Below are 16,477 nucleotides of genomic sequence, written 5' to 3' on the forward strand. Positions count from 1 at the left end.
ACAAGCTGAGATTGCGTTAATTTCAGAACAATAGTAATAACAATAATAATAATAATCATATTAACAATAATATTTTAAAAAAATATTTAAATTTCAACTAAAAACCAAAATTTGTTAAAACCAAAAACTAGAAAACATGTAAAATAAAATACTCCAATAAACCAATAAAAACTCAGTGCACAAATCAATCTTTTAATATCATTTAGAATATGCATATATATATATATATATATATATATATATATATATATATATATATATATATAACTTTAGCTATATATCTATAAATAAATGTTTATAAACACAATATAAAAATAATGCAGAGATATTGGGTAACTGTGAGACGAAAGAAATATTTTAAAAAATCGAATGAATGATTGATTGAATAAAATGTAAATAAATATATATATATATATATATATTTAAAAATAAATAAGAATATATATATCGCATGAATATCCAATTCATAATCGGATAATGATGATATGTAGCCATTTACATGACATTATGTATATAGGTTAATAAGGCGTTGTACAGACAAATTCTTTCGTTTTTTTCAAAATATGAATTTAATTATGAAGATAATAATAATAATTATGTTATTATAAAAAAAGAACTCTTAAAAAAATGGTGAACTGTTTTGTCCTGACGATAATAAATCAAGAGTAGCAATAATATTATTATAACTTTAAAAATTTAAATAGTCCACAAAGGACATATATTGAATTGTCAATAAGAAAATTGATTATTGATATATTGAATTGTCAATAAGAAAATTGATTCTTTCTTAATTATGATTTCTCTATTTCTCTCCTCCCTCCCTCCCTCTCTCTCTCTCCCTCCCTCTCTCTCTCTCTCTCTCTCTCTAGCTACTTCTTTCCTTTTTATTTTACTTCATACGTACTCAGTATCAATCATCATCTTCCTATAATTATCATAATTTCTTTCGCTCTCTTCTCCCTCTCTCTCTCTCACTCTCAAACAAGAGATTTCATACTTAGATCATTATCTCCTCCAACAACAATATTCATCCTGCTGATAGCAGCGTTGTTGTTGTTGTTGTTGTATCTCTGCTGTTTGGGCTGAACTTTTGTATACAACTGATTCAGACTTAAGTTGCTGTTGTCAATGTTGTTGTTGTTCATGTTACTGTTGTTGTTACTGATGATGTTGTTGTCGTTGTTACTGATGTTGTTGTTGTAGTTGCTGTATTGCAGGCTGTCATTCGAATAGCCAGGTAGTGTTGTAAAAGTAGTGTTACCAAGAACGGTATTACCATAGTTAATATTATTATTATTATTTATATTATTATTGTTGTGGTTGTTGTTGTTGGGAAAAATAAAATTGCCTGTTGGAAAGTGTGGTTGTTGTTGTTTATTATTATTATTATTATTTGGCCTGTAGGTACCAACAACATTACCATTATTAATATTAAAGTTATTATTATTATAATTATTAAAGTTATTATTATTATTATTATTAATATAATTATTATTATTGTTAAGTTCCATGTTTTGTAGCACGTCCAATGCTATATCATCATCGTTCACCTTGGTAAATTATGAATGAGAAAATTATGCGTAAACTCATAATTACCATCAATTATTAATTATATTAGTAATTATATTAGTAACATTTAAATTATTATTAAAATTATTTAAATTTTAACTGAAATATAAATGAATAAATAAATAAATATAATATGAAATAAAGACTCCTACTGTTGATCTTTCGGCAGTCATCTTGTCCCCTATAAAAATACAACATAAAAATATATTTATTATTATTATACCATTGTTGTTGTTATTATTATTATTATTAATGTTATTAGTGCTGTTATTATTAGCGTTTACGTAAGTAAAAATGAAATGAAAAAATAAATACTAGCCAATGGAATAATTTACATTATATTTGCTGTTGTTATTGTTGTTGCTATAAAATGTATTAATGTTATTATTATTATTGTTTTTGCTGTTGTTATTGTTGTTGTAAACGATGGTGTTATCCTGGTAGTTACGGCCCTGGTTCATGATTGGTCGGTTGATTGTATTCTCAGCCGATGACTTGCTCCTATTGGATGAATTTCGAATTTGAATTTTTAATTTTGGCACAGTAGTTTATAAATGAATCAACCAACCAAACGTTCGAACAACAAACTATTCAATCAATGAACAATAAACCAATAAATCAACCAACCAACCAACCAATCAATCATTAATCCAACCACCCAACCAACTAATTAGTCAAACAAACCCAGTAGTGTTAGGGGCAAAAATGAAATCAGTTGCTTTCCAGCCATTCCTCTTCAGCTCATCATGAAATTCGCTGTATCTCCAGATCTTTTGGAGGATCTATTAAGAAGGAATTTGGTTGATTGATTTTTGAATGGTGAATTTTGGTTGGTTAGTTTAATTTCGTATGATGTGAGTTGATTGGTTGAGTTTTGGATGGTGAGGTCTGAATGGTTGATGATTTTTGAGCAACAGTCAATCGTGTTTAGACGTTTTAGATGGATGGTTTTGTTTGGGCGAATAAAAATATGGTTGAATGATTAATTGTAACATAATTGCCTGAAGTTTAAATTGATCATGTGAGAACGCAATTCATCTTAAGCGATTTGATTGTTTGAACAATTGAAATGAAAGTTTGCAGAACGATTTGACTGATCGAGTTATAGGTAGTGAGAAAGCAGGGATGCACCTGCTTGGCGTATCGAACCACTCTTTCGTCGAATATGCCCGGAGGTGCCCGGGTTATGTTCATCAAACGCTCAACTCCGCCTTCTTTTACGAAGATTCTATTTTTAGATATTTCAAATTTTAATTTATCACATTCCATTTATAGATACTTTGAAGTTAAATTCATTCATACCCTATTTTTCAACATTCTTCAAATGTCAAACTCATGACCTGCTACTGCTACAAGATGTTTCAAGTTACGATTTGCTCATTATCGATTTTTGATATTTTAACTTTAATTTTTTTTCACGAATTCACAACTTTACATATAATAAAATACATAAACAGTACACCACAGACAGACAGACAGACAGACAGATACACACACACACACAAATGCGCACACACCTAGCAAAAGTGGAATTAGATTTAATAATATCATAGAGGGTCGACTCAATAGCGGCCAGGGTATCATTGGATAGTATGAACTCCGTCGGCTCAGCTGACGTTGGCAGCTTATTCGTCAGATCTTTTGTCGCGTATTTCCCTGAAGGAAGTTTTTGATTACTTTTTGTATTTTTTAACAACAAAGACAAACAAATGTAGAAATTATTTAAATTTCACAGAAACCAATGTGATCTTTATTCTTTTCATCGATGGCCAAGTTCCTGAGAGCGGTAGCTGCCGAATAAATGACTCTATCAGATGAGTAACTAAGTAAGGTGATGATGGTCAGTAAGCCTTGGTTCTGTCTGACTGCCGATCTAATATCAACAGATGGCTGCAGTGGTCGTTTTGTGATTGGTCAATGAGTGGAGAGTTTTAAATGTCGTTTCGTGATTGGTCAATGAGTGGGGAGTTTATTTTAGATGTCGTCATGTGATTAGTTAAAAATTAGAAATATCTTCAACGATTGGTCAGTGGATGGGGTTTAGAATTTTAACAAAAATATTTTCTTTTATTAACTAGCCAATCCACACAACCCCCCTAAACTGATTGGCCAACAAACCTGCCAATCACAGGCAGCCAAATTTTGAATGGCCCCCGCTGTTGCTTCGACCGTGTCAGGGTTGCTGCACTCTTTCAACAGGGGCAGATATATGTCCAGTATTCTTGGCGACCACAAGTACGTCATGTCAGAGCTCGATTTTGATTGGTCGTTTCTAGATGTGTCGTAATGTGATTGATTGGTGAGAGGAGAGTTAATTTAAAACGCCGTTATATGATTAGTTGGTGAGAGCTGCATGGTGGAATCAATTAAAAAAGAAGTTTCAATAAAAATATAGCATTATAACTAATTGTAACAACAACGACAACAACAACAACAGCATTAGCATCAACCAAAAACACCGACAACAACAACAACAAGATGAACATGGAGGTCGGACCCAGGCATCAGATTATTTCTCTGAGCTTCAGTCTTGTACTTGCTTGATGACTTTGACTTGTTACCGAAGCAGCCTGTTTGTCCATCTTAGATGCGTTTTAATGACTATAATTAATTTCAAATGGTAAAATATCACAAAAACTTAAACAAAACCGACGAAACTCTGCAACTGAATCAACATTGAATGGAATAAAACTTAAATAAAATTAAAACCTGCAAGCACATAAGCACCTATGAAAAAATCTGAAATTTTTTTTTTAAATCTTGCCCCACGCCCCACTAAAAAACTTTCCCCACCTTTCACAGATGGCGCTAAAAGTCGATGATTCAGATAGTCCGGATCGGCGACCTCCTGGCAGGCATAGCTCAAGTTCCTGAGAATGCAAACGCAATTTTCCACGGATTTGTTATCGCAATCCTGATTGGTCAGAGCCACACCAATCACGAAGGCCAAACTCCGAATGAGACCTTCACATTCACGCATTTTTTTGCGCGCGTATTCGCCATCCGAGCTTACGTTCCTGTAATGTTTATTTATAGAAAAACATTTTTTCGAATTCCTATTTAAGGATTTATATAGCGCTTCACATGAAAGTTAATTTCATACCTCAGGACTCCACTGGCGTTTCTAAAAATGGTAGATCTATAATGTGGTTTGTTACCGTTGTTGTTTGGATCATTAGGTAATGTCTGACTAGGCACCCTACCCCAGCCAGAATAAGGAGTTATGATTTGGTCGAGTAGTGTTTTCAGACCTTCATCTATAATGTGTCTCTTGATATCCTATGATATGTGGTGGTTGTGGTAGTTATGACGATAATAAGGTGACAATGAGGGTGATGATGCAGCAATAATTTATTCATTCAAGCACTTATCAATCAATTCATCCATCATTCATTTACGAATCTACCTATTCATGTTCATTCATTCATTCACTGAAAATACTCTACAGGCAATGAATGCACATCTAACTAAACTCACCGAACATGACGAAAGGTTCCAAATGATACCGGTTACGATTTCTAAGATTTCAAGATCTGATGTTTTCCTGACTAATCTTACTAGCGTTGTTATTCCGCCTAAATTCTTTATCTCCCTCTTGAAAAAATTGTTCAAAAGTTATCAAATGTTTCAAAAGCCTTAAAATATTTTAAAAACTTTTAAAATGTAAGAAGAACTTCGGAAAAATTTTTCAAAAAACTCCAAATTTTTTGCAAAAATCATAGAATCAATGGATTCAAACAATTTTAACCAACTATTACGCCATCTAGTTGTTATAACTGAACAAATAACCCTAACCCTTCCCAACCACCTTATTGTCATCATTGGCGCGTCCATATGAAATATTTCTTAGGGCCCCACATGCAGCCCTATGAACCTCGACGGATGGGTGGTTGACTAATTCCAAGAGGGGTGGAATTCCCCGGAGTACCCTATAAATAGAAACAGGGATGTGCGTCAATATATATTAACTTTTTAGAAATGAAAATAGTAGATTATTAAATAATAATTATGACAAAGTCAGTAATTTTACGAATCAACATTTTTCAGCAAAGAAAAAACTACAGAAAGACACATGTACACATGCAAATACAAATACAAGTAGACACACACACACACGCACACACACACACACACACACACACACGTACACGTACACACACACGTCAACCTGGTCTGAACTTTAACATTATCATCCATGTAACAGAGGTGCTGCAAGTAAGCAGCCGCATTGGTCTTCACCACATCATTGTGGTGGCTCAAGAAGTCGATGACCTCTGAGAGTTCTGGCTTCTGGACGCCTATGTCCAAGTCTGCAAGTTATTTTTAGATTAAAAATTGGGTCAAGTTAGGTGGCTTAAGATTGAAAGAGAAACTAATTTAAACCAACCAACCAACCAACCAACCAACCAACCAACCAACCAACCAACCAACCAACCAACCATCCAACCAACCATCCAACCAACCAACCAACCAACCAACCAACCAACCAACCAACCAACCAACCAACCATTATTATTATTAATGAAATGATTGGCAGACTGTGGTCTGTTCAGGGCGGTACTTGACTGAGGTCTGTAGCTGCTGTTAAGTAGGCCAGGGGGGTCCAAAGATGCTACATAGGGAGATATCCTTTTGTCTGTACAACAACAACAATAATAACAACAACAATAACAATAATAGCAATATAATTAAAAATAATAAACCTATGGTAGGATTATTTGACATTCTTGAATAAGTTCTGTCAGCGGTTGGATTAACATTGCTGCTGTTGTTGTTGTTTCCTTTGGAAATTTCATTATTATAAGTTATTACGCAAGCATACATACATTAATACATACATACATACATACATACATACATACATACATACATACATACATACACACATACATACATACATATACCCACAAACACGCACACAAACACTCACACACACACACACACGCAGGCATTCCTACATACTTGATGATGGTACTCTAGCACTCCCAACTCTGTCTTTAACAAGTTGCTGATGTTGCTGCTGTAAGATAGTTTTTTTTATGAGGTTATAATTAATACAAACACACACACACATACAAACAAACAAACACACACAAATATATATTTAAAAAACACTCACATATATACAAATAAAACACACACATACATACAAACATACATGTAATACATTTTTCAAGTTGAAACACACACACACACACACACACACACACACACACACACACACACAAACATAAATTTTTAAAAAATTTATTAAAATTTAAAAAATATACAAACAGCATCAGCTGCCATAAGTTCAGTAATTCTCGAAGAATTACTAATCCTGTTGATGTTGTTGTTGTTGTTGGTTTTGGTGATGTTGTTGTATGGGTAGTTGTTGAAAATGTTGTTGCTGCTGTTCTCCAATAAACTGGTGTTGTTTAGGAAACTTGCGTTTGTGTTGTTGATGTTGTCTGGGAAGTTGTTGACGTTTGAAATGTGGTTCGGAAAGTTGTTTGGATTCAAAGAGCCGGCAACGCTACTGGCTTCTGAAAAGTTTCGTGAAGATGGTCTGAAATTTAAATTTGTGTTATCGAAAAATCTGTTGTTGTTGTTGGTGGTGATGCTGTTGCTGATGCCACTGTAGTTGTTGTTGGCATTAAAGCTTCTGTTGAAAATGTTGTTGTTGCTTGGAAGAAAATCATTTTCGCTGTGAATAAAAGTGATAAATTAAAAACACACACAAGTACAAATACATATATTTATATATGTACACACACATATGTACACATACATATATATACATATATATAAATTTACATGTATTACCAAATAGTAATTTAATACCTAAAGCAGAGAAGCTAAGCAAATATTGGTATTTCAATAGATATTATTTACAAATTTAAATAATGTATGTATGTTATATATACATATAAATCAATATATATATATATATATATATATATATATATATATATATATACATCCATGTATATTACATATGTTCATGTGTATGTATACATATACTTATTGATTCAATTTAAACAAAATAAGTTGATTGATTTTAATTTTACTGACCCTGCATAATAATTAGGTTCACTAATTTCGTTCTGGTATCTTCCATGATCAGGGATGTGCCTGAAATTAGAGTTGGGGTCCATTGCCATCATCCTCGCTCTCATCCTTCTGTCTCGTTCTTCTTGCAGCTGTTCATCTTCCTCATCATCATCATTGTTGAAATCATCATAGTCACTTGCGTTGTATGGGCCATCGTCGGCCAAGTTCAAAAGGTTCACATTGTTAGTGTAGTAATTAGATGGTATCATGGTGATTTTTTTTTAATTTGAAAAAAGTTTATTGATCAACCTTTTTATTGTTTAATATATTTTTGCACCTTCCTGTTTTCAATTTAAAAAAATTTTACTCACAAATTTTAATTTAAACTCTATAATATGGACAGTAAACTTTTAAAATAACTTTGCCATGTGATTCTTCTGCCAAATATTACGCATATATTATTAACACATGATTTTATCAATTCAACAGCAGAGTGTGAACAACAAACACAAAAGTACACTCCTTATTTGAGGTAATAACGTGTAACAAAATCAAAATAACATAAATGCATATAATAGAGAATGGACTACACTACTATAGCACAGGACACATTCAAAAACGGAAGCACTAATTAATAAATTCAACAAAACATCAACATTATCCGTCACTTAGTCACTAATGAATAAGTAATAGAGAGTAGAATTAATTAGGAATAGAATAGAGTTTAGCTAGTTTTATAGTTAGTATTACTATTAATTACCATATTTACATTGATTAGTTAGAGGGCATTAGACTAGCAATTATTAGTAAATCAACACAGTAGTAAATTTAGGCATAAATAACCCCAAGAGCCATTTATTTACCGTTTATTGTACTGCTGTGTTGTAAATTTGTTGCGTGACTAACTCACTAACAAGCGCCAACAAAATCAAGAATTCCAAAAATTCATTGTTTACCTTTTGGCTAGCTAGTGACTGCCACCATTATTTATTATTTTGAAATTTATCGTACGTGTGGTTTGAATTAGAAAATTAGGTGGTAAACGCAATTAAATAAATACAATTTTAAGTGTTTTTTTCTCTAAATTTATGAGATAAAGTGATTAAAATGAGTTTTAAAGGTGAATTTTGATGAAAATAAATTTGTATTTACTCATTCACACCTGTTATTTATAACTAATGCCACTTTTAAATAAAATGTAGTTTAATGAAATGCTTAGGCGCTGTACTAACTATTGTTCAGGGCGAATGACATCACTTTTTCGATTAAAAACTCATTAAATAGTTGTTAAAAAATTTATTTTATTAATTTTTTGTTAAAAACGTTAAAATACATAACGTAAAAATGCAAGTATGTGTTTAAAAATATGTATGATCGTTTAACCAAAAATTCTATTCCTGCAATTCACTTGTAATAATAATTTTAAAATGAATTAAAATTCACTTTTAAATTTTTTGTTTATATAGTTTAACTTTTCATTTTTATTATATAGATTTAAAAATAAATAAATATCTTTAATTTTACCTTTTAAAACATTTGAAAGTTTTATTTATTTTATTGCAAATATTTGAAAATTTACATAAAATTAAAACTTTTAAATATCCTTAAATATAAAAACCCACAAAAACATGTCACCAATTTTAATGATGATGGCAGTTGCCTTTCTAATTTTTCTAATTTTGAAGGGGAGTTTTTTTAGTGTGGTTCTCGCTGTGGATAGATCGAATTTTAAGACATGCTTGCAAAGTTCCTTTTGTCGGTAAATAAAAGAATAAATTCAATTTTATTATAAATTGCTATATTTTGAATTTTCACTTTTATCCAATTTTTGCTTATTTTTTTTACCTAATCAAGTTTTTTATTCCTATTTTTCTATCAATTTAGTGACTTCAGACATAAGGAGTTTGCACCCTACATAGCTCTACCAGAGACAATCACAATTGAGAAAACAAAAGTCAGAGGAATTCTGAAGAATAAAATCACAAATGATGAAAATTTGGAGTTTCAGTTGTACAGTTATGCTGATAAAACTATCAGGCTGAAAATAGTTGAACTAAACCCTCATAGGCCTCGTTACGAAATTCCCCAAGGAGATGTGCTTCTGGAGTTGCAACCATTGCAGTATGAAGCAATTAATTTATTTATTATATACTTTGTTTATTTTCAAATAGTATTTTTTTTATTTTCATTGTTTAAGTTTGTACATACACACACACACACACACAGACACTCATACATACTTACATACATACATACATACACGCAAACACACACATGCAGAGACACTCATACATACACATACACACATAACTAACTATGCTGATACAACCAACCAAACAACCATGCACACACACACACGCATACATAGGTTTCAAGTAACAGAAGGCGATGAAAACCACATTGAATTAACAACCAAAGAACTTGTTACAATAACAATTCGATATAATTTATTTTCTTTGGAAACTTTCTACAAAAACGTTCCAATGGTGCACGTAAACAAGCAACAAATGCTACACGTGGAAAAAACTCAGAAAGGAAAAAGGTTAATGAGAATAAATAAGGCTGGATGTGATGGCTTAATGGTTAAGGTACTTGGCTCCGTTGTTGCAGTGACCACGTCCGAATGCAAAGAGATCCAGCTAGCAATGTTCATGAAATGTGTGTTGATTCACATTCACATGGAAATGTGTGTTGATTCACATTCACATTCACATTCACTGCTGCTGATTTCAATGCTACATTCATTAAGGGAGAATTTTCTCTCAATAATATTTTTAATTATAATTTTTATTATTATAAATTTGCATTATTATTAGCCCGAAACATTGGACCGGCTGGTTCTCATGGATTTGGAGTGGTGGTGATGATGATGCAAACGCTGTTGACGACGATGATGATGATGATTCGCAGGTTAATTATAATATAAATTATAGTTATTTTAATAATAATAATAATTATATAAATAATTTTAAATTTTTTCTTTAAAGAAAAAACATCAGGAAGACTGGACTGAAATGTTCCACTCACATAAAGATACAAGACCACATGGTGTGTCTGTGTTCGTTCGTTCGTTCGTTCGTTCACTCGCTCGCTTCCTCGTTCGTTCGCTTCTGTGTGTGTTTGTTCGTTCGTTCGTTCGCTCGCTCGCTACCTCGTTCGTTCGTTTCTGTGTGTGTTCGTTTGTTCGTTCGTTGGCTCGGTTGTTCGTTCGTTCGTTCGTTCGTTCGAATGTGTTTTATAATCCTTTGTTGTGGTTAACATTTAACTAGCTATTGATGGTACTATATGGTACTAGATGGTACTAATGTATGCAAACATACATACAAACATACATACATACAAACATACATACAAACACGATACATACAAACACGATACATACAAACAAACATACATACAAACAGGCCCCAGTTCAGTTGGACTGGATGTCGAATTCATTGGATTCAAGCACCTGTACGGCCTACCTGAACATGCACACATTAACTTGCATCTGCTCTCTACCACGTTCGTTGCCGTGACGACGACGACGATGATGATGATGATGACGACGATGATGATGATGACGACGATGATGATGACGACGATGAGGATGACGATGTTGATGATGGGTTGATTTGAAAAACGCTGAAGTCAATCCTTGCTTCATTTTTGCTATCCATCCTTATTTCATTGTCACCATTACAAACATCATCATCTGTTACCACCACCACCATCGTCATCATCATCTGCAACCACCATCACAGCCATCCTCCTCATCATCATCATCACCACCACTGTCTTCCCCACTGTCCAGGCACGACGAGCCATACAGGTTGTACAACTTGGACGTGTTCGAGTACGAGCTGAACAACAACATGGCCCTCTACGGCAGCGTACCTTATATAATCGCTCACAGGTTCTATTATTATTATTATTATTATTATTTATTATTTATATTATTATTATTATTATTCGCCACCACCATCATCTTCAGTGCAAAGTGGACGGTTGGAGTGTACTGGAACAATCCAACTGAGACCTGGGTCGATGTTGATCACAAGAAGGATGAGGTTATCAGGATGGTGATGATGATGGTGGTGATGATTGTGATGATGATGGTGATGGTTATGATGGTCAGTTTAATCATCATCATCATCGTCGTCGTCGTTTCATCCTCATCACAGACATTATTATCATATAAAAAATATATTTAGGCTCATTCTCATTGGCTGTCGGAAAGTGGCATCATCGACCTATTTATAATGCTTGGACCAATGGCAGACGAGCTTTTCAGACAGTACGCCGCCTTGACTGGCACAACACCCTTGCCACCGGTAAGCTTTGTGATTGGTCGGTCTGCTGCTTCTTTGCTGATTGGTTGGTTGATTTGTTAGTTATTGCTGTTATTATTATCATCAGCGTCGTCAATCCATTATCCATTTTTCAGTTATTTGCCATTGGATATCATCAATCTAGATGGAATTATATGGATGAAAAAGATGTCTACAGGTTATGATGATGATGGTGGTGGTGATGATGATGACAGTGGTGGTGATGATAATGATTACGGTGATGATGATGACGATGGTTTTTTTTTATTACCAATACTGTTTTTGATAATTGGCATCGTCATTATTTTCAAAAACAATTATCACAACCACCATTAATAACATCATCGTCATTATCATCATCTTCGTCGTCATCATCATCATCATCGTCACCATCGTCATCATCATCATCGTCACCATCGTCATCACCATCATCATCATCGTCGCCATCATCGTCATCATCATCATCGCCAGCGTCATCTTAGGCTTCGACGCCAACAACATCCCACTGGACGTCCTCTGGTTGGATATCGAACATACAGACGACAAGAGGTTATCACGATGATGACGATGACGACGATGGTGCTGATGATGATGATAGTAATAACAATAATGAGAATATGCTTTTATTTTCATCTCAAAGCCCACATTGTAATTATAAAGTTAGAGTAATAAAACTTATAATGTAAATTATTGTAGATATTCTACAATGCTCGCCATACATTTTAAATTGACACAGAGAGAAATAGAATCAGCATTAAATTATGTTCAAATCGTGTTCCTATCACAGTAAATTGCGTAAGATGACGATACTACGGTAATAATGATAATAGTAATAGTAATAATAATAGTAATAATAAGTGGTCTTGATAATCGTCCTCGCCAGATATTTCACTTTCGACTCGAACCGTTTCGGCAACCCCAAGAAGTTGTTGGACGATGTCGCACTGACCACCAGGAAGATGGTCGCGGCCGTCGACCCGCATTTCAAAAAAGATACTAAATATAAAGTGATGACGACGATGATAATGATGATGATTTTGAAAATGACGACGATGAAGATGATGATGATGACGGTTACATTATTCAAACTGGACTTCTTCATAATCGCTGTTATTACCATCATCATCGTCATCATCGTCGTCGTCATCATCATCATTAATTATATAGTACCATCATCATCACTATCATCACCATCATCACTATCATCACCATCATCACTATCATCATCATCACCACTATCATCATCATCATCACTATCATCATCATCATCACTATCATCATCATCATCACTATCATCATCATCACCACTATCATCATCATCACCACCACCGTCGTCATCATTATCAGCAATACAGCAATGCAAGAAGTTCGGATCTGTTGGTGAAGGATAGGGATGGCAACGAGTACGAAGGCTGGTGCTGGCCTGGTGGGTCATCATCATCATCATTATTATTATTATTATTATCATTATTTTTATTATTTCATTATTTTTATTATTATTGTTGTTGTTGTCGTTATAAGGGTCATCAGCCTGGCTGGACTTCATCAACCCGGAGGCCAGGAAGTTTTGGTCCAATCAATTTCTCTACCACAACTACGAAGGTTAATAATAATAATAATAATAATTCAGTAGTAGTAGTAGTAGTAGAAGTAGTGGTAGTAATTGTTGTAGTAGTAGTAGTAGTAGTAGTAGTAGTTGTGGTAGTAGTAGTAGTAGTAGTAGCAGCAGTAGCAGCAGTTGCGGCAGCAGCAGCGATATACAAGCAGTGATAGTTCTTCTTTCTTTTGTGGCCGGCCGGCCGAGGCAGGTTCAACGAAGGACCTGTACACTTGGAACGACATGAACGAGCCGTCGGTCTTCAACGGACCGGAAATAAGCATGCATCGAGACGCGCTGCACTCAGCTGGCAGCATCGAACATCGTCAGGTTCATAACATCTACGGCCTCTATGTGGTGAGGACGACGACGATGACGATGATGATGATGGTTGTGATGATGATGATGGTGATGGTGGCGGTTGTCATGATGATGATGATGATGGCGGTTGTCATGATGATGACGATGATGATCTATGATATCACCCCCAGCAAAGGTCAACATTTGAAGGTCACTTACTTAGATCTAAAAATAGAACACGTCCATTCGTTCTTTCTAGAAGCTTCTTTGCCGGGTCCCAGAGATATGGTACAGGAGATGGGGATGAAGATGATGATGAGGATGTTTTTTGTTATTGTGTTGTTGTTGTTATTGTAATTAATGAAAATGGCTGACATGCTAAGAACAGCCAACCAATCACGAAACACATTCAAACTGACTCAAAAAATTAATCGACCAATCAGGAGCAGTGTGGACTGGCGACAACGCAGCTGATTGGTCGCATCTCGAAGTTTCCACGTCCATGTTGTTGACCTTGAATCTGGTTGGCGTGACTTTCAGCGGAGCCGATGTTGGCGGCTTTTTTAGAAATCCGTCTGCTGAGCTGCTCACTAGATGGTACCAGGTTGGTTGGCTGGCTGTGATTGGTTGGCTGGCTGTGTTTGGTTGGCTGGCTGTGATTGGTTGGTAGGTTGGTAGCCATGATCACGACCACCATGACGACTACCAGGCGGCGACCTACCAGCCCTTCTTCAGAGCACATGCTCACCTGGACACCAAGAGGAGGGAGCCCTACCTGTTCGATCGCTACCACATGACCATCATGAGAGAGGCCATCGTCTCGAGGTAATAATTATCATTATTATTATTACAAATCGTCCTAATTAACATAATTTATGCGAAAGGTACCGCCTACTGCCGTATTGGTACCTGCTTTTTTACCAGTCCGAAACGAGCGGTATGCCGTTAATGAGGCCTTTGTGGGTGGAATTCCCGGAGGTTATTTATAAATTTTTAATTATACTAATTATAATGATAATTATTATCATTATTAATTATGATTGTAATTATAATTATGATAATAATAATTATTATAACAATTTCAGAGCGAGGACACGTTCGAGATATACAACACGTACATGGTTGGCAGTTCAATTCTCGTTCAGCCTATCGTGAAGAGCGCTGTTAACGTTGTTAGCGTCTATCTGCCTGGCTGCCATGAGGTTGTTGTGGTTGCTGCTACAGCTGCTGCTGTTGTTATTGTTATTATTCTTATTCTTATTATGTTATTATTATTCTTATTATTATTACCATCATCACCATCATCTCAACAGATATGGTACGGTGATTCCTATGAAATTTTTAAAGGCTGTCAAGTCGTTGATGTGCCGGTAACTTTGGAAAAGGTCATCATCATCATCATCTCCATCGTCGTTATCATCATCTTCTTCATCTTCATCGTCTCCATCATCATCATCATTACGATCATCTTTATCATCATCATCAGATTCCAGTCTTTTATAGAGGAGGTTCAATAATACCCATAAGAGAGAGAATAAGACGATCATCATCATCATCGTCGTCGTCGTCGTCATCATCATCAGCTGCTTTGAACGATCCTTACTCATTGCTTATTTATCTCGACAATAAGGTCATCATCATATGATTATAATTTCGGTCATGATGAATGATGATTTTAATAATAATAATAATAATAAATAGAATTATAATAATAATAAATAATAATAATAATAAATAATAATAATAAATAATATTCCCTCTATTTTCTAACTCCAAATACCAAATATCAATAATGAAATAATTATAAAATCCTATTAGTCTAAAATGCTCGTCACTGCGAGTGAGTACATTTTAGAGGGGGCTGGTTTAATTGATAATAATAATAAATAATAATGATAATAAATAATAATAATAAACAATAATAATAAATAATAATAATAAATAATTATAAATAATTATAATAATGAACAGAATGAAGCGGACGGCTATTTTTACCACGACGACTTCAGCACGTACAAGTACAGAGATGGACACTTTGTGTATAGAAACTTTGTATACAGGAGCAATAATACAATCGTTTCTAGGTATGTATGTGTGTGTGTGTGTGTGTGTGTGTGTGTGTGTGTTTGTATGTGTCTGTGTTTGTATATGTGTTTGTATGTGTGTATGTTTGTATGTGTTTGTATGTGTGTTTGTATGTTTGTATGTGTGTGTAAATGTACGTTTGTATGTATTTAATTTGTAACGCCCTATCAGATCCCTTAATAAAGACAGCAAGTTCAAAAGTAATTCTTGGATTGAGAGGATATATATAATCGGTTTAGGGCAGCAACAACATCAACAACAACATCAACAACAACATCAACAACAACATCAACAACAACATCAACAACAACATCAACAACAACATCAACAACAGCAACAACAACAACAACAACATTCATACGACATCTATTTAATGAGTAATAATAAATCGAAAAGTAAGCATTTGCGATGAAAATTTATCATTAACATTTATCATCATCCTCATCTTCTTCATCCCAATCATCATCATCACCACCACCACCATCATCACCACCACCATCATCATCATCTTTGCCATCATCATCATCAGCTCAACTACAGTACCACTACGATGATGCTAAGAAGATGATGATCGTCAGAAAAC

General features: G+C 34.3%; 2 protein-coding genes across 2 annotated transcripts; one reads left to right on the plus strand and one right to left on the minus strand.

Moving 5' to 3' along the window:
- Positions 1-977: 977 nt before the first annotated feature.
- On the minus strand, positions 978-4,549 carry HELRODRAFT_181822 (hypothetical protein; the record flags this gene model as incomplete). The annotated part of the gene is made up of 8 exons (XM_009031606.1): positions 978-1,348; positions 1,421-1,550; positions 2,701-2,797; positions 3,087-3,225; positions 3,309-3,459; positions 3,688-3,841; positions 4,067-4,151; positions 4,363-4,549. 8 exons carry the CDS (start codon positions 4,547-4,549, stop codon positions 978-980), a joined length of 1,314 nt encoding a protein of 437 aa, XP_009029854.1.
- Positions 4,550-10,607: 6,058 nt separating this feature from the next.
- Positions 10,608-16,138, plus strand: HELRODRAFT_139434 (hypothetical protein; the record flags this gene model as incomplete). Its single annotated transcript, XM_009031607.1, has 20 exons — positions 10,608-10,650; positions 11,007-11,106; positions 11,396-11,497; positions 11,576-11,699; positions 11,796-11,915; positions 12,029-12,090; positions 12,384-12,461; positions 12,796-12,919; positions 13,260-13,338; positions 13,434-13,514; positions 13,721-13,866; positions 14,001-14,097; positions 14,253-14,413; positions 14,519-14,634; positions 14,694-14,787; positions 14,895-15,014; positions 15,123-15,194; positions 15,296-15,439; positions 15,781-15,893; positions 16,066-16,138. Coding segments are annotated over 20 exons (2,049 nt in total), but the record flags the coding sequence as incomplete, so codon positions are not given.
- Positions 16,139-16,477: the final 339 nt, after the last annotated feature.

This window comes from Helobdella robusta, assembly GCF_000326865.2.
Source record: "Helobdella robusta unplaced genomic scaffold HELROscaffold_76, whole genome shotgun sequence".
Lineage (NCBI taxonomy): Eukaryota > Metazoa > Annelida > Clitellata > Rhynchobdellida > Glossiphoniidae > Helobdella > Helobdella robusta.